This window comes from Staurois parvus, unplaced genomic scaffold, assembly GCF_062004578.1.
Source record: "Staurois parvus isolate SC_StPar_1 unplaced genomic scaffold, SC_StPar_1.0 ptg000326l, whole genome shotgun sequence".
Lineage (NCBI taxonomy): Eukaryota > Metazoa > Chordata > Amphibia > Anura > Ranidae > Staurois > Staurois parvus.
In genome coordinates, this window is record NW_028318122.1 from 13,427 (window position 1) to 36,441 (window position 23,015).

Here is a 23,015-nt window from a genome sequence, read left to right on the forward strand (position 1 = left end):
GCTATCCCCTTTTGAGGACCTGGTGGTAAGGGGGCTGTCCCCTTTCTATAATGGCAAGATGATAAAAAGGGGGCGTCAACTACAGTTGCAAGAAAAAGTATGTGAACCCCTTGGGATTAGGTGGAGTTTTGCATGGATTGGGCATAAAATGTGCTCTGAACGTCATCTAAGTCACAACAATAGAAGAACACAGTCTGCTGAACATAATACTACACAAACATTAGATGTTCCCATGGTTTAATTGCACATAACATGTAAACATTCACAGTGCAGGGAGGAAAAAGTATGTGAGGCCCTAGCTTAATGACTTCTCCCAGAGCTAATTGGAGCCAGGAGTGAGCCAACCTTGACTCCAATCAGTGTGATGATATTGGATGTGTTGCTGACAGCTGTCCTGCCCTTAAAAAACACACACCTGTTTTGGGTTTACTGGTTTCAAGAAGCACTGTCTGATGTGAACCATGCCTCGCAGAAAAGAGCTCTCAGAAGACCTACGATCAAGAATTGTTGACTGGCATGAAGCTGGAAAGGGTTACAAAAGTATCTCCAAAAGCCTTGATGTTCATGTGTCTGCGGTAAGACAGACTGTCTACAAATGGAGAAAGTTTAGCACTGTTGCTACTCTCCCTAGGCGTGGTCGTCCTGTAAAAATGACTGCAAGAGCACAGCGCAGAATGCTGCATGAGGTAAAGAAGAATCCCAGAGTGTCAGCTAAAGACTTACAGAAATCTCTGGCACATGCTAACATTTTTGTTGACACATCTACAATAAGGAAAACATTAAACAAGAATGGAGTACATGGGAGGACACCACGGAGGAAGCCATTGCTGTCCAAAAAGAAGATTGCAGCACAATTGAAGTTTGCAAAAGAGCACCTGGATGTTCCACAGCACTACTGGCAAAATATACTGTGGACAGATGACACCAAGATTGAGTTGTTTGGGAAGAACACACAACACTATGTGTGGAGAAAAAAAGGCACAGCACACCTACATCAAAACCTCATCCCCACTGTGAAACATGGCGGAGGGAGCATCATGGTTTGGGGCTGCTTTGCTGCCTCAGGGCCTGGACGGATTATTGTCATTGATGGGAAAATGAATTCCAGAGTTTATCAAGACATTTTGCAGGAAAACGTACGACCATCTGTCCGCCAACTGAAGCTCCGCAGAGGATGGGTGATGCAACAGGACAATGACCCAAAGCATACAAGTCATTCAACAAAACAATGGCTGCAACAGCACAGAATACGCCTTCTGGAGTGGCCCAGTCAGAGTCCTGACCTCAACCCGATTGAAATGCTGTGGCATGACCTTAAGAGAGCAATTCACACCAGACATCCCAAGAACATTGCTACACTGAAACAGTTTTGTGAAGAGGAGTGGTCCAAAATTACTCCAGATCGTTGTGCAGGTCTGATCTGCAACTACAGGAAACGTTTGGTTGAGGTTATTGCTGCCAAAGGAGGGTCAACCAGTTATTAAGTCCAAAGGTTCACATACTTTTTCCTCCCTGCACTGTGAATGTTTATTTGTTATGTGCAATTAAACCATGGCAACATCTAATGTTTGTGTAGTATTATGTTCAGCAGACTGTGTTCTTCTATTGTTGTGACTTAGATGACGTTCAGAGCACATTTTATGCCCAATTCATGCAAAACTCCACGTAATCCCAAGGGGTTCACATACTTTTTCTTGCAACTGTAAGTGTAGCATTACAAGGTATCCATTTATTAAAAAAAAAAACAGCAACTTGTGAGACATCTGTAAATGCTGGCATGCCACCTAAAAGAATTACGAAGGTCCCCAATGGCTGTAACTTCTGCTGTGAAAGAGTCTGCAGCTGCCAGCTCTGTGTTGGCAACTCTAATCGCAAACCAGGAAGCATCCAAAACCATCCTGGACAGCAAGATGACCCTGGGACAGGAAGTGATGACAGGCAGGGATGGTCCTGTTGGTAGGGGGCTATCCCATTTTGATTAAGGAGCAGGAAGCTCTGAAACGTGTAGCCGCACCCAGGGGCGTATTTACCACAAGGCAAACAAGGCGTTTGCCTAGGGCGGCATTTGTCAGGGGGGCAGCACCTTCCCCCCCAGAAGAAGGGATGGAAGAAGGGACACATGTGCCATTGGAACCAGGTGGTATCCGAGAGAGGCTGCAGGCTGCTTGATGGTGTATGCCGAGCCCGACTCTCATTCCTGGGGATGTCTGGAGGTGTGAAGATGAGTGTCTCTCTCTCTTTCCCCGGGGGGTGGTGGTGGAAGGCTCTCCCGCAAGTGGGGGGCAGCAGGGGTGTTGTTGGTCAATGTCAGGCTCTCTCCACGGGAGGGGGTGGTGGTGTTGGCTCATTTCCGTGGGGGCAGACTTTTTTTGCGTTGCCTAGGGCAGCACACAACCTAAATACACCACTGGCCACGCCGCCACCACCACTAGGACCATTCCCGACTGATGTGGTGGTTCCAGACCAGGGGCGGACTGACAACTCATGGGCCCCCCGGGCAATAGGGGATCATGGGGCCCCTGTGTCCTTGCCCAAGCTCAAAAAAGCCTATGAAAAAAGTACCAGGGGCATCTCTCGGGGCTCCCTACTGACCTCGGGCCCTCGGGCAGTGCCCGAGCTCCCAAATGGTCAGTCCGCCCCGTTCCAGACGCGTCATGGTTCACAGTTAGCATTACCAACACAGAGACGGGGTGAGGGGCGGGGGCTGTGTACTCTTTCACAGCAGGAGATACAACCATCAGGAATCTATGTGGATTCTTTTATGTGACATGCCAGCATTTCCAGATGTCTAGTGAGTAACTAATTGTCTTTTAGATATACAGATGACTTTTATTGCTACACTTAGTTGGTGCCCTCTTTTTACCTTCTTTCATACATTTTAGCCATCTTACAGTAAACCCATCATAATAGACCTCTGAAAATGCTACATAACTGTCTTTGGATTTAAAGGCGCACCTCGGTTTATGAACGCCTCGGTTAACGTAATTTTTGGTTTATGAATGAAAATCCAATGAAAATCCATTGATAATAATGCCTCGGTTTACAAATTTTTTTCACAATAATTAATTGGTTTTCAATGCATTTACAAATGTCTTTCTTTAATCATGTCCCTGTACAGTATTTATGCCTTTAAAGTGCACTTTATAGAGTTTTGAACAGATAAGACTTTTTTTTTTTTTTACTTTTTTCTGACCTCCGGAAAGGATTAATTGGTTAAGTACAGTACTATGCCTTTAAAGTGCACTTTATAAAGAGTTTTGAACAGATAAAACTTTTTTATGACCTCCGGAAACCGATTAATTGGTTTTCGATGCATTTAGGAATTAATTTTTAATCATGTCCCTGTACAGTATTTATGCCTTTAAAATGCACTTTATAAAAAGTTTTGAACAGAACACTTTTTTGGACTTTTTTCTAACCTCCGGAACTAATTAATTGGTTTTCAATGCATTTAAAAATTTTGTTTTAATCATGTCCCTGTACAGTATTTATGCCTTTAAAGTGCACTTTATAAAGAGTTTTAAAAGACTGTTTTTTAAACTTTTTTCTGACCTCTGGAACGGATTAACTGGTTTTCAATGCATTTACGAATTGTTTTTTAATCATGTCCCTGTACAGTATTTATGCCTTTAACCCCTCGCCTACCGGGCACTTATACCCCCTTCCTGTCCAGGCTAATTTTCAGCTTTCAGCGCTGTCACACTTTGAATGACAATTGCACGGTCATGCAACACTGTACCCATATGAAATTTGAAATAATTTCTTTTAGACAGATAGAGCTTTCTTTTAGTGGTATTTAATCACCTCAGGGTTTTTATTTTTTGCTAAACAAACCAAAAACAACTGAAAATTTTGAAAAAAAAAGGGTTTTTTTTCAGATCAGACTGCAACATTGTAACTTTGTAGGAGGGGCCTGGAGATCAGACTGCAACATTGTAACTTTGTAGGAGGAGCCTGGATATCAGACTGCAACATTGTAACTTTGTAGGGGGAGCCTGGAGATCAGACTGCAACATTGTAACTTTGTAGGGGAGCCTGGAGATCAGACTGCAACATTGTAACTTTGTAGGGGAGCCTGGAGATCAGACTGCAACATTGTAACTTTGTAGGGGAGCCTGGAGATCAGACTGCAACATTGTAACTTTGTAGGGGGAGCCTGGAGATCAGATTGCAACATTGTAACTTTGTAGGGGAGCCTGGAGATCAGACTGCAACATTGTAACTTTGTAGGAGGAGCCTGGATATCAGACTGCAACATTGTAACTTTGTAGGAGGAGCCTGGATATCAGACTGCAACATTGTAACTTTGTAGGGGAGCCTGGAGATCAGACTGCAACATTGTAACTTTGTAGGAGGAGCCTGGATATCAGACTGCAACATTGTAACTTTGTAGGGGAGCCTGGAGATCAGACTGCAACATTGTAACTTTGTAGGGGAGCCTGGAGATCAGACTGCAACATTGTAACTTTGTAGGGGAGCCTGGAGATCAGACTGCAACATTGTAACTTTGTAGGGGAGCCTGGAGATCAGACTGCAACATTGTAACTTTGTAGGAGGAGCCTGGAGATCAGACTGCAATTTTGTAACTTTGTAGGGGGAGCCTGGAGATCAGACTGCAACATTGTAACTTTGTAGGAGGAGCCTGGAGATCAGACTGCAACATTGTAACTTTGTAGGAGGAGCCTGGAGATCAGACTGCAACATTGTAACTTTGTAGGAGGAGCCTGGAGATCAGACTGCAACACTGTAACTTTGTAGGAGGAGCCTGGAGATCAGACTGCAACATTGTAACTTTGTAGGGGGAGCCTGGAGATCAGACTGCAACATTGTAACTTTGTAGGGGGAGCCTGGAGATCAGACTGCAACATTGTAACTTTGTAGAGATGATACCATCAGTCTGCTGCTGGCAGGAGGAAGCATTTCCTCAGTCTCCTCTCTCCCAGTGATCAGACAGTTACACTGTAACTTTGTAGCCAGTTACAAGGAGAGAGGCTACAGCAGGGGCTGATCTATGTCAGACATTTGTGAACACAGACAAGAACTACTCAGATACCAGTAATTACATGTTGGTGTCATCTCTGAGCCGGCATCTCAGTCCTGAAAGAAGATGGTGACACTGGGTGAGCCTGAACAAAAATGGTGCCGTCCTTCTGTGATCTCTATGAGGGGTAATAAGAACCTGGAAGCATTACACGGACACATGAAAATATACCTAATGATACATTAACTCCTTTGCACCGGCGCCTCCCAGCCCTTTCAGAGTTTCAGAAGCCGGGAGTCAGGGCGGGGCTTTAGGGTCATGTGACCGCCGTGATTATTATTATTATTATTATACAGGATTTATATGGCGCCAACAGTTTGCTCAGCGCTTTACAATATAACGGGAGACAATACAGCAACAATACAGTTCAATACAAGAGGGATAGGAGGGCCCTGATCCTGGGAGCTTACAATCTAAGAGGGAGGGGTTAGTGGTACAGTAACTGTGGGGGATGGACTGGTTGGAAGAGTAGAAGATTCCATTATTAGCTGAGGGCAGGATAGGCTTCCCTGAAGAGAGGTTTTCAGAGATCGCCTAAAAGTGAGCAGAGTAGGCAATAGTCTGATAAATTGGGGTAGAGAGTTCCAGAGGATGGGGGAGGCTCTGGAGAAGTCCTGGTGATTCACTGCCATTGTAACTTTCTGTGGGGGGGCAAGGGGAGATCGGGACCTTTCCGTGAGTCATGGACATATGTGCTGGGAGAGCGCAGGGCGCTCTCTCGGCACATATTTTTTTTCAAATGGTACGCAAATATGCGGCTGCTCGGCGTCAAGGCCCAAACGCTGAGAGGCCGCATATTTGCATGCGCTCGGTGTCTAGGGGTTAAGCCCATATTAACTACTGCTGAGATCAGATATCAACCACATGGGGGGTGCATTGTGTTTTCAGTGGGTGGGCTGACTAATAAATTTGCGTTGTGATAAGCAGTAAAAGCAGAAATGGTGTGCAAAGCAGGGAGCAGCGTTTGCGTATATAATGAGTAAACATGGCCGCCCTCCCATGTACATAGAGAAATACAAAGTCTACTTTGGCCCCGCAAGCCAAAGTCCTTGGCGTCATTCTGGACTCAAATCTTTCCTTTCAACCTCATATCAAATCACTTACAAACACATGCAGGCTCCACCTCCGCAACATCGCCAAGATACGTACGTTCCTTACCCCAGACACTACTAAACTACTCGTACACTCCCTGATTGTCTCACGTCTCAACTACTGCAACTCCCTCCTCACCGGCCTACCCCAGTGCAGGCTCTCCCCGCTTCAGAATTCTGAACTCAGCGGCCAGACTCATCCACCTCACCACCCGCTCCACCTCTGCCACCCCCCTCTGCCTCTCCCTCCACTGGCTCCCGGTTGCCCAACGCATCAAATTCAAACTACTAACCCTGACCTACAAAGCCATTCTCAACACTGCCCCTGACTACCTCACCAACCTGATTCCCAAATACCACCCAACCCGTAATCTTCGCTCTTCACAGCACCTCCTTCTATCTAGCTCCCTGGTCTCCTCCTCACACGCACGTCTGCAAGACTTCTCCAGGTGCTCCCCCATCCTCTGGAACTCACTACCCCAATCCATCAGACTGTCACCTACCCTCCTCACCTTCAGGCGCTCCCTCAAAACCCACTTCTTCAGGGAAGCCTACCCCACCCTCATCTAACAGCCGATCTCCTCCACTCCTCCTACCACTCCATCCCCCACAGCCATTTCCTCGTGTACCTCTACCCCCTCCCTCCTAGATTGTAAGCTCGAAAATAGTAGGGCCCTCTAACCCCTCGTGTGCTGTTTGTAGTTGCTGTACTGTTTCATGTATTGTCCCCCCCTCTATTGTACAGCGCTGAGCAAACCCTTTGGCGCTATATAAACTCGATGTAATAATAATAACAACAGAAACAAAAAATGTATTTTAGTCGGACTGATCGCCCTTAATGTATGTAAAAAAAATAAAAAATCAGTACTATGACTATAGATTTGCTGTGACGTGCGTATTTAATAAGTACATATTGCGAGCTCTTGGCCGTCATTTATGACCTGATTTTCATATTGTGGATATTATTGTTGTACCACTTCCAAAGTAATGAATATAATAATATAGTGTACCCTTATAGCATATGCTTCACCTTCACCCCTGAAGATGCAAATATCAATGATTAATATATATGCCAAAAATAAATAAATAAACAGATATCCCCCCACCATATAAAAAATAAATGTAAGTATAAAAAAAAAATTAAAGTCCAAAAATTTACTAATTTTTGGACTTTGATTTTTTTTATACTTACATTTATTTTTTATATGGTGGGGGGATATCTGTTTATTTTTGGCATATTAATCATTAATATTTTGGATATTATCAGATTGAGAAATGCTCCCCCTAGTGATCATCTCTATAGGATGGAATGTCATTCGAATTCTGGCTCTTTGGCTGCAGGATAGTACAGCCATTGTGTGATGGGGGGGGGGGGGCCCCGGTGACGGGGGGGCCCCCGGTGCGAACTAATCACACACCTTGCTGCTTATGAGTTATGAAATATTTAGGAGATATTTTCCTGAGTTATCAGATGTGATGGATAACAAAGACTTCTCTCTGAATTTTGCAGCTGCAGAACTCCCTAAAAACGGACCTGTGCCTCGACCAGGGGCCGGACACCGACAATATCCCCATCGTCTACATCTGCCACGGGATGACGCCACAGGTCGGTTTTCTTCTATTCATCTTTGTGTACTTTTTTTTTTTTTTTCTTCTTCAGTTGATGTCATTAGTCAGGTTGCCAAAAGAAAAAAAAACACACATCTCCCCAGCAGAAAATGTCACAGATATATATATATAGTGGATATAGTGAATGCAGGGTCAGGGGAGACCGGATATAGTGAATGCGGGGTCCGGGGAGACCGGATATAGGGAATGCGGGGTCCAAGGAGACCGGATATAGTGAATGCAGGGTCCGGGGAGACCGGATATAGTGAATGCAGGGTCCAAGGAGACCGGATATAGTGAATGCAGGGTCCGGGGAGACCGGATATAGTGAATGCAGGGTCAGGGGAGACCGGATATAGTGAATGCGGGGTCCGGGGAGACCGGATATAGTGAATGCAGGGTCCGGGGAGACCGGATATAGTGAATGCAGGGTCCAGGGAGACCGGATATAGTGAATGCAGGGTCCGGCGACACCGGATATAGTGAATGCAGGGTCCGGGGAGACCGGATATAGTAAATGCAGGGTCCGGGGAGACTGGATATAGTGAATGCGGGGTCCGGGGAGAGCGGATATAGTGAATGCGGGGTCCGGGGAGACCGAATATAGGGAATGCAGGGTCCGGGGAGAGCGGATATAGTGAATGCAGGGTCCGGGGAGAGCGGATATAGTGAATGCGGGGTCCAGGGAGAGCGGATATAGTGAATGCGGGGTCCGGGGAGAGCGGATATAGTGAATGCAGGGTCCGGGGAGAGCGGATATAGTGAATGCAGGGTCCAGGGAGAGCGGATATAGCGAATGCAGGGTCCAGGGAGACCAGATATAGTGAATGCAGGGTCCAGGGAGACCAGATATAGTGAATGCGGGGTCCGGGGAGACCGGATATAGTGAATGCGGGGTCCGGGGAGAGCGGATATAGTGAATGCGGGGTCCAGGGAGAGCGGATATAGTGAATGCGGGGTGCGGGGAGAGCGGATATAGCGAATGCGGGGTCCAGGGAGAGCGGATATAGCGAATGCGGGGTCCGGGGAGAGCGGATATAGTGAATGCAGGGTCCAGGGAGAGCGGATATAGTGAATGCAGGGTCCGGGGAGAGCGGATATAGTGAATGCAGGGTCCAGGGAGAGCGGATATAGTGAATGCAGGGTCCGGGGTCTATACTGTATACAGTACAGAAAGACCACTGCAATCTGTGTGAAAGCAGTGGTCTCTCTACAGCAGTCCCCCATCCTTCCACCTTGTTGTAACTACACTGATACATACACATTTAGGCCCCATGTACACAGGACACTTCTGAACGATGGAAACTGACTGCTGGAAAACGGAGATTAAAAAATGTCTGTTTAGCCGCGTTTGCATACCGTGTTTATGAGCGTTTGCGTTTATTATTATACAGGATTTATATTGCGCCAACAGTTTGCGCAGCACTTTACAAATTGAAGGTAGACATAACAGTTACAATACAATTTGGTACAAGAGGAATCGGAGGGCCCGGCTCGTCAGAGTTTACAATCTAGGAGGGGTTGAGTGATACGAAAGGTATTAGCTGTGGGAGGGATGAGATGATGGAGGAAATAAATGTCAGTTTACTAGGTAGAAGCAGGATAGACTTCTTTAAAGAGAAAAGGTTTTCAGGGATCGTCTAAAGGTGGATAGATTAGGAGACAGCCAGACAGATTGGGGTAGAGAGTTCCATAGGATGGGAGAAGCTCGGGAGAAGTCCTGGAGGCGAGCACAGGAGGAGGTGACACGGGAACTAGAGAGCAGAAGGTCTTGGGAGGATCAAGGAGAGCGGTTTGGTTGATATTTTGAGACCTGGTTGGTGATGTAGCTGGGGGCAGAGTTGTGGATGGCTTTGTAAGTTTAGAAGCGTTTTTTTAAAGATAACCTCAGGAGACTTTCCAAAATGCCCAGAATGCACTGAAAACCAGTAAAAAATTAACTATTTCATACATTTTGAGAGAAATAGAGAGAGCAGAAGCAGAGAGAGCAGTATGTGTTGAGATTAGCTGTCTTTTTGTTTTTTTGTGGTGTTTGGATGTTCCGGCTCATTTCTGTGCAGAAATTATTGCAGCGTCTAACATATTTTCTTTGCGAAACCTCAAAGTATGGTGTACCGGGAGCATCTGAGTATCGGGAAAACGATTTGCATGCATTTTTCTTGATGAAAAAAGGCTCTGGACAGCGTCTGGAAATGGAAGAGTTAAAAATAATTTCCAAACGCTTATAAACGCGGTTAGCCTCGTTTACAAGCGTTTGGCATTTGAAACGCTGATAAAATCTACTCCAGAACGCAAGTTTGGTGCGTTCAAAAAAACGACTGTAAACGACGATGTGTACACGGACACATAGGAAAACATTAGGGGGAGTTCAGGGACTGCTGAAAAAAACGCAGAAAAGCTCCTAAACGTGAGTTTATCATCTGCAGTGTACATGGAGCCTTAGAACAGCTGATACACCAGCTTCTTCTTGCAAACATCCAATCAGTGTTGGCTCTACGTAGCTCCCACTTTCCAGTGCCCCATCTGCCTCTAGGTCTAAGGCAGTGGCGTGTTTAGGTTTTGTGCTGACCTAGGCAACACAGAAATCGGATGCCCCCCCTCCCCGGCAGAGAGAGCCTAACACCGACCAACACCAGACCCCCCCTCCCCCCCCTTCCCCCATGGAGAGTGCCTGACACTGACCAACACCAGAACCTTCCCACCGAGACAGCCTGACAGTGACCAACAACACTCCTGCCCAGGGGCGGACTGACAACTCATGGGGCCCCCGGGCAATAGGGGATCATGGGGCCCCTGTGTCCTTGCCCAAACTCAAAAAAGCCTATGAAAAAGGTACCAGGGGCATCTCATGGGGCCCCCTACTGACCCCGGGCAGTGCCCGAGTTTCGAAATGGTCAGTCCGCCTCTGCTCCTGCCCCATCCCAACCTGAGAGAGCCCTGGGAGCGACAGTCGGGCTCTGCATACACCATCAAGCAGCCCCTCTCAGATCCCACCTGGTCCCCATACTGCATAAGTTCCTTCTTGTGGGGGGCAGTGCTGCCCCCCTAAAAAATGCCGCCCTAGGCAAATGCCTTGTTTGCCTTGTGGTAAATACGCCCCTGGTCTAAGGCCTTGTCCACACCATGTGCAGAGATGTGAGTTTTTCTGCATGCGTTCTACAAGAGCACAAACAAAATAATTGTTCTCTATGTGCCCTGTTCAGACCACAGCGCTGGTATGTAAACTCGAGTCTCTGCAAGTGAAATCTGCACGTTTTTTCCATCAGTCTTTCTGCGCGTAGCGTGTGAGTCTTTACCAGGGGCGGACTGACCATTTGGAAACTCGGGCACTGCCTGAGGGCCCGGGGTCAGTAGGGAGCCCCATGAGATGCCCCTGGTACCTTTTTCATAGGCTTTTTTGAGTTTGGGCAAGGACACAGGGGCCCCATGATCCCCTATTGCCCGGGGGGCCCCATGATCCCCTATTGCCCGGGGGCCACATGAGTTGTTAGTCCACCCCTGGTCTTTACCTACGTGTTTAGTCTAGGGGAGAGGAGAAGTGCTTTTATCTGATCCTCTGCACTCCCATTCTGTGGTGGTGTACTGTCCTTCATGGGGGCATTCCATGTTGGAGAGATTCTTTACCCACAAGAAAGAGAGAGTTGGGAGATCTGAGGCAACTAGGTGAGTCCAGGGGACTGAAGGAGCCTATGAGTCTTGGAGGAGTCAGAGAGTTGGGAGGGGGTGCATGAGAACCCCTTTTGATTGGCCAGGGCATGGGTCTGTGCTGCAGGAGGCAGCAAATGCATGTTAACGCTGACCAGGTTGACACCTGGATTTCAAGAGGAACGAGGAAACCCTACTATCCCGTAGACTGAAGGTCTGCAACAGGCTGAGTGAGCCAGGAGAACCCAGGAGAGCTGGGTGATACAGGTTGAGGGACCAGTGAGCAGAGCAGTGGAGCTGCTGAAGAGCAAGCCAGGAGGCCTTAGCATTTTCGTTATTTGTTGTGCTGATGAATTTTCCCTCGTGGGCAACCTGCTGTAAGAACTTTACTTTTCCTTTTCAATAAAAATGGGCTGGCAAGCCTTGGAAACCATAGTCTGGACTCACTAAAAAGGCATCTACCACTGAGCAACCCCCATAAGACCAGAGCTTCTTTCAGCAGAAATCCAGGGGAATGCAGTTCTGGAACCTCCAGCACTGAATTTATGTAATGGACAGGGGTGCTGGAGGGTCTATTGCTGCTGGGGGGGAGGCTACTGTTGCTGGGAAGATCCATTGTTGCGCAAGGGTTTAATTGTTGCTGGGAGGGATTTACAGTAGAGGGAGGGGTCTACTAGTGCTGGCTTCTGGAGGGTCAATGGATGCTGGCAGTTGAGAGATCTATGGCAGGGGTTTAATGTTATATAAACAAATATAGGAATGTGCTATATAATAACTCAATCAAAAGTCACTTATTAGTGCAATATAAACAAAAATGTTCATGTGTAAAGTCCAAAAAATTTTCCACTCTGTGAGGACGTCCTGGTGACGAAACGCGTAGGACGGATCTTGGATAGGTGTGACGTCAGGACGCTCCCTGGTATTGCCGACGGTGTTCGCGGCAAGCAGGACTCGTCAGTCCTTTGTGGTCTGTTTGCGGATCGTTCATGCTGATAATGCTGGTGTCGGCGTGGCACCTTGTTTGTGAGTCTTTTTAGCTGTTTAATAAATGTCAATATTATAAAACACATTGTACCATCATGTCTTTTCTTTATTATCTTGACTTCCACGATTACAATGGAGAAGATGATCAAATAAAAGGTTTCCTTACCCATTGACTTGGTGTTGCTGCAGAGTATTACTCCCTGAGTTTCTTATCATCGCTCCAAGAGCAACAATGCTGATGCTGGTTTATAATTTAATCACCATTTAGCTCTGGTGAGTTTATTTATTTCTTCTGGTGGTGGATTGTGATCACGGTGATATACATACAGTGGGGCAAAAAAGTATTTAGTCACCACCAATTGTACAAGTTCTCCCACTTACAAAGATGAGAGAGGCCTGTTATTGGCATCATAGGTAGACCTCAACTATGAGCGACAAAATGAGAAAACAAATCCAGACAATCACATTGGCTGATCTGGAAAGAATTTATTTGCAAATTATGGTGGAAAATAAGTATTTGGTCGCCTACAAACAAGCAAGATTTCTGGCTCTCACAGACCTGGACCTTCTTCTTTAAGAGGCTCCCCTGTCCTGCACTCATTACCTGTATCAATGGCACCTGTTTGAACTTGTTATCAGTATAAAAGACACCTGTCCACAACCTCAAACAGTCACACTCCAAACTCCACTATGGTGAAGACCAAAGAGCTGTCGAAGGACACCAGAAACAAAATTGTAGACCTGCACCAGGCTGGGAAGACTGAATCTGCAATAGGCAAGCAGCTTGGTGCGAACAAATCAACTGTGGGAGCAAGAATTAGAAAACGGAAGACATACATTACTTTTTTCCCCCACTGTATTTCTTCACAAGTTACAGAGTGGAAAATTTTTTGGACTTTACACATGAACTTTTTTGTTTATATTGCACTAATAAGTGTTTTTTGATTGAGTTATTATATAGCGCATTCCTATATTTGTTTATATTACTTTTACCTTTATTTAGGGCTTTAGGTTTGCTGCTCATATTTACATAATTTTTATTTTGCCTTTGGCGCTTTTCTAATTTGATTTATTGAGGGGTTTAATGTTGCTGATGTGGATCTGTTGTTGCTTGGGGATCTATTGTTGCTGGGGGGATCTATTGTTGCTGGGGGATCTATTGTTGCTGGGGGGATCTATTGTTGCTGGGGGGATCTATTGTTGCTAGGGGGATAATTGTTGCTGGGGGGATCTATTGTTCTTGGCTGCAGGGGATCTATTTGACTGATTTTCTTATCATTAACAAACTCCATACTAATGACTTAGCACCACAAATGTATACTTGTCTTCTGTGTTCTCTAAAAAGGTTGGTACTGGGAGGTGGTGGGTAGGAGGTGGAATCAAGGGGGGGTGCTCGGAGGTGGGAAAGAGGCGGAGACGAGGGTTGACACCAGGGGCGGACTGAATACTCATGGGGCCCCTGGGCAATAGGGGATCATGGGGCCCCTGTGTCCTTGCCCAAACTCAAAAAAGCCTATGAAAAAGGTACCAGGGGCATCTCATGGGGCCCCCTACTGACCCCGGGCCCTCGGGCAGTGCCCGAGTTTCCAAATGGTCAGTCCGCCCCTGCTCCTGCCCCATCCCCACCTGAGAGAGCCCTGGGAACGACAGTCGGGCTCTGCATACACCATCAAGCAGCCCCTCTCAGATCCCACCTGGTCCCCATTCTGCATATGTTCCTTCTTCTGGGGGGCAGTGCTGCCCTCCTAAAAAATGCCGCCCTAGGCAAATGCCTTGTTTCCAAATGGTCAGTCCGCCCCTGGTTGACACAGAACGGGGGTGTTCCTGCACCTATTCTCTAAGAAAAAAAAAGCCTTTGATAGGAAAATATATACACTGTATGTACACACTTGTGGATTTAGTGGATTTGCATCTTTCCTTTACTACTACTTACTTTATGAATGTTATTTATGATAACATTTTATATGGTCTGATAATAATGTCGGTCATTTTAGTATTTTTCACTACTACTCTAGTTTTCTTGTGTGTAATTCTATCCAAATAAACATTCTATTTGTCCCTATTAGCCAGATTTTGTACAAAGCTTACAATGGTCTCTGTGTGTAAAGGCCCCCAGCTCATGAAATCTTAAACAATGCCTGTACCTTGCCGTGCCTAAATAGAAGACGAAGTGCCGGAAGACCCCTACGGAGCCGGAGAAATGCTGCCTATTTATGCACAGGAACAGTAATTGAAGTAACTGAATAATTGCAGCCTAATGCAAATCACTGCAGCCGATTCTCCTATGGATCCATCACTCCCTGTTCCAGTCAATCTGTAAACAAATGTGCATTTGAGGCCTTTCAGCTGCTCACGTGGGGGGGACCCATTTGACGTCTGTTCTTTTTTTGGAATGATTGTCTCATCGGCAGTGGTGACATGTGCAGGTTATGTGACGTTAAATGGGGCCACTATCCATTGTGTGCATCTAAACTCACTACGTAGCAGAATCCATTATATATACAGTTGCAAGAAAAAGTATGTGAACCCCTTGGGATTATGTGGAGTTTTGCATGAATTGGGCATAAAATGTGCTCTGAACGTCATCTAAGTCACAACAATAGAAGAACACAGTCTGCTGAACATAATACTACACAAACATTAGATGTTGCCATGGTTTAATTGCACATAACATGTAAACATTCACAGTGCAGGGAGGAAAAAGTATGTGAACCTTTGGACTTAATAACTGGTTGACCCTCCTTTGGCAGCAATAACCTCAACCAAACGTTTCCTGTAGTTGCAGATCAGACCTGCACAACGATCTGGAGTAATTTTGGACCACTCCTCTTCACAAAACTGTTTCAGTGTAGCAATATTCTTGGGATGTCTGGTGTGAATCGCTCTCTTAAGGTCATGCCACAGCATTTCAATGGGGTTGAGGTCAGGACTCTGACTGGGCCACTCCAGAAGGCGTATTCTGTGCTGTTGCAGCCATTGTTCTGTTGAATTACTTGTATGCTTTGGGTCATTGTCCTGTTGCATCACCCATCCTCTGCGGAGCTTCAGTTGGCGGACAGATGGTCGTACGTTTTCCTGCAAAATGTCTTGATAAACTCTGGAATTCATTTTCCCATCAATGACAACAATCTGTCCAGGCCCTGAGGCAGCAAAGCAGCCCCAAACCATGATGCTCCCTCCGCCATGTTTTACAGTGGGGATGAGGTTTTGATGTTGGTGTGCTGTGCCTTTTTTTCTCCACACATAGTGTTGTGTGTTCTTCCCAAACAACTCAATCTTGGTTTCATCTGTCCACAGTATATTTTGCCAGTAGTGCTGTGGAACATCCAGGTGCTCTTTTGCAAACTTCAAACGTGCTGCAATATTCTTTTTGGACAGCAATGGCTTCCTCCGTGGTGTCCTCCCATGTACTCCATTCTTGTTTAATGTTTTCCTTATTGTAGATGTGTCAACAAAAATGTTAGCATGTGCCAGAGATTTCTGTAGGTCTTTAGCTGACACTCTGGGATTCTTCTTTACCTCATGCAGCATTCTGCGCTGTGCTCTTGCAGTCATTTTTACAGGACGACCACGTCTAGGGAGAGTAGCAACAGTGGTAAACTTTCTCCATTTGTAGACAGTCTGTCTTACCGTGGACACATGAACATCAAGGCTTTTGGAGATACTTTTGTAACCCTTTCCAGCTTCATGCAAGTCAACAATTCTTTTTCGTAGGTCTTCTGAGAGCTCTTTCTGCGAGGCATGGTTCACATCAGACAGTGCTTCTTGAAACCAGTAAACCCAAAACAGGTGTGTGTTTTTTAAGGGCAGGACAGCTGTCAGCAACACATCCAATATCACCACACTGATTGGAGTCAAGGTTGGCTCACTCCTGGCTCCAATTAGCTCTGGGGGAAGTCATTAAGCTAGGGACTCACATACTTTTTCCTCCCTGCACTGTGAATGTTTACATGTTATGTGCAATTAAACCATGGCAACATCTAATGTTTGTGTAGTATTATGTTCAGCAGACTGTGTTCTTCTAATGTTGTGACTTAGATGACGTTCAGAGCACATTTTATGCCCAATTCATGCAAAACTCCACGTAATCCCAAGGGGTTCACATACTTTTTCTTGCAACTGTATATGGGCAGCAGAGTGGCTAAATGGTTAGCACTTCTGCCTGGCAGTACTCGGGTCGTTGGTTCAAATCCTGACCACGGCACCACCTGCTTGGAGTTTGCATGTTCTCCCTGTGCCTGCGTGAGTTTCCTCCAGGTTCTCCGGTTTCCTCCCATACTCCAAAGACATGCTGGTAGGTTAATTGGCTCCTGTCTAAATTGGCCCTAGTATGTGTATGTATGAATGTGAGTTAGGGACCTTAGATTGTACGCCCCTTGAGGGTTAGGGACCTTAGATTGTACGCCCCTTGAGGGTTAGGGACCTTAGATTGTACGCCCCTTGAGGGTTAGGGGCCTTAGATTGTACGCCCCTTGAGGGTTAGGGGCCTTAGATTGTACGCCCCTTGAGGGTTAGGGACCTTAGATTGTACGCCCCTTGAGGGTTAGGGACCTTAGATTGTACGCCCCTTGAGGGTTAGGGACCTTAAATTGTACGCCCCTTGAGGGTTAGGGACTGATGTGAATGTACAATATATATGTAAAGCGCGGAGTACATTGATGGCGCTATATAAGTACCTGAAATAAATAAATATATATATATACACACAATATATTGCCAAAAGTATTGGTCGGCCGGCCTTTCCACGCACATGACCTTTAATGGCCTCCCAGTCTTAGTCCGTAGGGTTCAATATTGAGTTGGCCCCGCCCTTTCCACACACATGACCTTTAATGGCCTCCCAGTCTTAGTCCGTAGGGTTCAATATTGAGTTGGCCCCGCCCTTTCCATGCATATGAACGTTAATGGCCCCCCCAGTCTTAGTCCGTAGGGTTCAATATTGAGTTGGCCCCGCCCTTTGCAGCTATAACAGCTTCAACTCTTCTGGGAAGGCCATCCACAAGGTTTAGGAGGGTGTCTATGGGAAGGTTGGACCATTCTTCCAGAAGCACATTTGTCAGGTCAGGCACTGATGTCGGGGGAGGAGGCCTGGCTCGCAGTTTCCGCTCTAATTCATCCCAAAGGTGTTCTATGGGGTTGAGGTCAGGACTCTGTGCAGGACAGTCAAGTTCCTCCACCCCAAACTGGCTCCTCCATGTCTTTATGGACCTTGCTTTGTGCACTGGTGTGCAGTCATGTTGGAACAGGAAGGGGCCATCCCCAAACTCTTCCCACAAAGTTGGGAGCATGAAATTGTCCAAAATGTCACCTTAAGAGTTCTCTTCACTGGAACTTTTTTTAAATGCCCCATGATCCCTTATTGCCCAGGGGCCCCATGAGTTGCAAGTCCTCCCCTGGGTAAAATAGAAGTTCTCCCCCCATATTCTGGTGTGAATGGGCAGCACAGTGGCGAAATGGTTAGCACTTCCGCCTGGCAGTACTCGGTTCGTAGGTTCGAAACCCAGCCCAGTTTGCATGTTCTCCCTGTGCCTGCGTGGGTTTCCTCCGGGTACTCCGGTTTCCTCCCACACTGCAAAGACATGCTGGTAGGTGAATTGGCTCCTGTCTACATTGTCCCTAGTATGTGTATGTATGAATGTGAGTTAGGGACCTTAGATTGTACGCCCCTTGAGGGTTAGGGACTGATGTGAATGTACAATATATATGTAAAGTGCAGGGGCAGACTGGCAACTCATGGGCCCCCGGGCAATAGGGGATCATGGGGCCCCTGTGTCCTCGCCCAAACTCAAAAAAGCCTATGAAAAAGGTACCAGGGGCATCTCATGGGGCCCCCTACTGACCCTGGGCCCTCGGGCAGTTTCCAAATGGTCAGTCCGCCCCTGGTAAAGCGCTACATAAGTGCCTGAAATAAAATAAATAAAAACAAGGCCTGGTTGTAAACTCGAAACAGATCGCCTGGCCTGCTGACATCTGGCAAAAGTTAAAAAGCCATTTTGGACCTTTTAAATAGACACCAAAAATCCCTCCGAGCTTTAGATGAACACGAAGCGCAGAATGTGGAGCTCCGGCAGAACGCACGCACAGAGGGGGAAAAAAAAATAGGTCAATCTACAGAAAATAATAATGACTTGTGGGATTTTTATGGGTTACATAATCCCCCCATAGGCTTTTACATGATAAATTACACCGACCAATGAGAATGCAGCAAGTGCTGATTCCAGGGATTTTCCAACATCTTGCAATTAGAACACGAGAGGCTGAATAATGAATATTATGCGATACGCAGAAATAATCTTTGATTTGGATTCCAAGAAATAGATGGACAATAATTCACGGTATTTGACAGATTTTTTTTTTTTTTAATCCCCCCCCCCCCCCCCCCGAATTATTTATAACTATTTTATGATAAAAAAAAAAGTCCTTTTGTTTCTGGCTGCCTATACCAGGGGTGGGCAACTGTGGCCCTCCAGCTGTTAGTGAACTACAAGTCCCATCATGCCTCTGCCTTTGGGAGTCATGCTTGTAACTGTCAGTTTTGCAATGCCTCATGGGACTTGTAGTTCTACAACAGCTGGAGGGCCACAGTTGCCCGCCCCTGGTCTATACAATTCTTTGCTGCCATCAATGAATAAGTTGTAATGTTGAGACACGAACAAGCTGTTTAAGGGCCGGTTCACATTATGCCCTGAACTGAATCGCATAGGAACGCGCTGTGCCTTCCTGTGTGATTCATACGCGGGTCTATGCGGGTGCGATTTCACATGAATGGACTGAAATCGCACCGCACTGTGCTAAAAGTAGTGCATGCAGTACTTTTTTTAAATGCACAGCAACCTTTGTACCATGCGGTTTGGCGCAGCCGAACGTAATGCGTTTGCGACCTGCGCTCAGGTTGTCAACTTTAACTGACCTCCGCAGCGGATTGCAAGGGCAATGCAATCGGAATGCGGTGCGGGAAATCGCACGAGAAAGTGGCTCTCCTGCACCGTATTCTGGTGTGAATAAGCCCTAAAAGTAGTGCATGCACTACTTTTTTTTTTTTTTTGAAACGCACGGCAACCACATTGCATGGTACTACTTGTTTTAAATGCTCAGCAACCTTTGTACCATGCGGTTTGGTGCAGGCTGGTAATGCGTTTTGTGACCTACATTCCGGGTGTCAACTGTAACTGACCCCCGCAGCTGATTGCAAGGGAATTGGAATTGGAATGCGGTGCGGGAAACTGCCTGGGAAAGTGGCTTTCCCACACCATATTCTGTTGTGAATGAGCCTTAAAAGTAGTGCATGCACTACTTTTTTTAAACGCACAGCAACCTTTGTACCACGCGATTTGGTGCAGGCGAACGCAATGCGTTTGCGACTTGCGTTCTGGGTGTCGTTAATTTTAACTGACCCCTGCAGCAGATTGCAATCGGAATGCGGTGCGGGAAAGCGCACGGGAAAGTGGCTCTCCCGCACCGTATTCTGGTGTGAATGAGCCCTAAAAGTACTACTTTTTTTTTTTAAATGCACAGCAACCTTTGTACCATGCGGTTTGGCGCAGCCGAACGTAATGCATTTGCGACCTGCGTTCTGGGTGTCGTTAACTTTAACTGACCCCTGCAGCAGATTGCAATCGGAATGCGGTGCGGGAAAGCGCACGGGAAAGTGGCTCTCCCACACCGTATTCTGGTGTGAATGAGCCCTAAAAGTAGTGCATGCGCTACTTTTTTTTTAAATGCACAGCAACCTTTGTACCATATGGTTTGGTGCAGGCCGGTAATGCGTTTTGTGACCTACATTCAGGTTGTCAACTTTAACTGACCCCCGTAGCAGATTGCAAGGGCATTGCAATCGGAATGCGGTGTGGGAAACTGCACGGGAAAGTGGCTCTCCCGCACCGTATTCTGGTGTGAATGAGCCCTAAAAGTAGTGCATGCACTACTTTTTTTAAACGCATGGCAACCACATCTCATGGTACAATTTTTTTTTAAAAGCTCAGCAAACTTTTTACAATGCGGTTTGGTGCATTCCGGTAATGCGTTTTTCGACCTACATTCAGGGTGACTTTAACTGACCCCCACAGCAGATTGCAAGTGCAATGCAAATGGGAGGCGGTGCGGGAAGCCGCATGTGAACTGTATTCTGGTGTGCATGAGCCCTAAAAGTAGTACATGCACTACTTTTTTTTTTTTTTTAAACGCACGGGAACCGCTTGCCATGGTACTCTGTACCATGTGATTTGGTGAGGGCCGGTGCAGGCAAACGCAATGCGTTTGCAACCTGCATTCAGGGTGTCATTAACTTTAACTGACCCCTGCTGCGGATCGCAAGGGCATTGCAATCGGAATGTGGTGGAGAAACGCGTCGCATTTTAGTGTGATCAAGCCCTGAAAGGAGAGAAGTGTGACTTTTTTTGCTCTTTTATTTGTTCAACTCTTTAACCCAACACCACATTTCGGGGGTCCTAAAATGAACCCATCTTCAGGACTTAGGAGTCTGGCAACCTGCCCAGAACAGCCAGAGGAAAACAGCTGTGAGAGGTCGGCGTGAACAGATTGCGTTGCCTTCCCTTGCAGTTTTTATCAGTGTCGGCCATGCTGCATGCTTCACCCTGAAGAGGTAGACTCCCATTTTCTGAGCCCGCAGGGTCTCAACTCTGCCTTCTATGAACACCTGCCCTACCCATCACCAGTATTATCAGGATGAGAACAGAACTGCGAATGAATATGCAGCAGTCACCCCTTCTCTCTAATTTTGCAGGGAGCCACTGTAGGTCCTAGAAATTCTCATTTGATTTACAGGGGATGAAGATTGCTGAAAGTGGTTCTTCACCCTATTTTACAAAAAATTAAAGGGTAACTCCACTTTCGTAAGAAAAAAAATTAGCAAATAAAACAAATAATAATATAGAACAGGGGCGGACTGACCATTTGGAAACTCGGGCACTGCCCGAGGGCCCGGGGTCAGTAGGGGGCCCCATGAGATGCCCCTGGTACCCTTTTCATAGGCTTTTTTGACCTTGGGCAAGGACACAGGGGCCCCATGATCCCCTATTGCCCGTGGGCCCCATGAGTTGTCAGTCCGCCCCTGATATAGAATATACAATTGTGGCTCAACTCATATTGTAATTGCAGGTCAGTAAAAATTACCTTTCCTTTTCAATCTGCAGCGCTGTAATATTCTGTCAAATGAAATATGGCCACCTGGAGGCGTCCTGTACACAGATGGTATACATAACGCCTCCTATAAATGTCATTTCCCGCTTATGTGATTGGCTCACTGGGATACAAGTCACATTTTCGGGCATCCCCTGCAACAAAAATTTTCTTTTTGGTGAGATACTCCCAAAGGAAAACCGCGTCTATAGGGATGCAGACCCTGCTGCTTTCCTCATTAGAGCTCTGCAGGTGCAGCAGCTGGTAATTATAAAATCACTCCCATTAGATTCACTCTGCACATGGACACAGACAAACTGCTATTTCTTCAGATTAACAGTAGGTAGGAATCTGCAACAAAGTTTAAAATCCCTGCAATGTACATGGGTCACCCAGGGGGAATGCTTTTTTTCTCAAAAAAGTGGAGTTACTTAACTGTCCAAGGATCCAGCACTGTCCTCACTGGGCTGGTACTTCGGCAGTCTTCAGGTCCCCGGTGCCGACATGTTTGTTATGGGCAGCCAGCTGTGATGCTAAGATGAAGAAGATAATGAAACCTTGTACTTTAAATATTCTATATGAACATTTTTCATCGGACAAAATTGCACTGCTTGCCGGGATCATCTGACAAAATTGCGCTGCTTGCCGGGATCATCTGACAAAATTGCGCTGCTTGCCGGGATCACCTGACAAAATTGCACTGCTTGCCGGGATCATCTGACAAAATTGCACTGCTTGCCGGGATCATCTGACAAAATTGCGCTGCTTGCCGGGATCACCTGACAAAATTGCACTGCTTGCCGGGATCATCTGACAAAATTGCACTGCTTGCCGGGATCATCTGACAAAATTGCACTGCTTGCCGGGATCATCTGACAAAATTTCACTGCTTGCCGGGATCACCTGACAAAATTGCACTGCTTGCCGGGATCATCTGACAAAATTGCACTGCTTGCCGGGATCATCTGACAAAATTGCACTGCTTGCCGGGATCATCTGACAAAATTGCACTGCTTGCCGGGATCATCTGACAAAATTTCACTGCTTGCCGGGATCACCTGACAAAATTGCACTGCTTGCCGGGATCACCTGACAAAATTTCACTGCTTGCCGGGATCATCTGACAAAATTGCACTGCTTGCCGGGATCATCTGACAAAATTGCACTGCTTGCCGGGATCATCTGACAAAATTGCACTGCTTGCCGGGATCATCTGACAAAATTGCACTGCTTGCCGGGATCATCTGACAAAATTGCACTGCTTGCCGGGATCATCTGACAAAATTTCACTGCTTGCCGGGATCACCTGACAAAATTGCACTGCTTGCTGGGATCACCTGACAAAATTGCACTGCTTGCCGGGATCATCTGACAAAACTGCGCTGCTTGCCGGGATCATTCTGTTCTCAATGTATTCACATTAAGATATAAACTCCCATTGTGAGCACCAAATACTTTTGCAAATCTAAATATTAACTTGTAAATGTAGCGGTGACATCATCACTGTG

The 23,015-nt window shown here is 46.5% G+C and overlaps 1 protein-coding gene across 1 annotated transcript in view; it reads left to right on the forward strand.

Moving 5' to 3' along the window:
- Positions 1-7,636: 7,636 nt before the first annotated feature.
- Positions 7,637-23,015, forward strand: part of LOC149457322 (polypeptide N-acetylgalactosaminyltransferase 18-like) — a 52,827-nt gene continuing 37,448 nt past the window's right edge. The window contains exon 1 of the mRNA XM_089683869.1: positions 7,637-7,738. Coding sequence (XP_089539995.1) covers positions 7,727-7,738 — 12 coding nt within the window. The 5' untranslated portion in view covers positions 7,637-7,726. The remainder of the gene's footprint in view (positions 7,739-23,015) is intronic.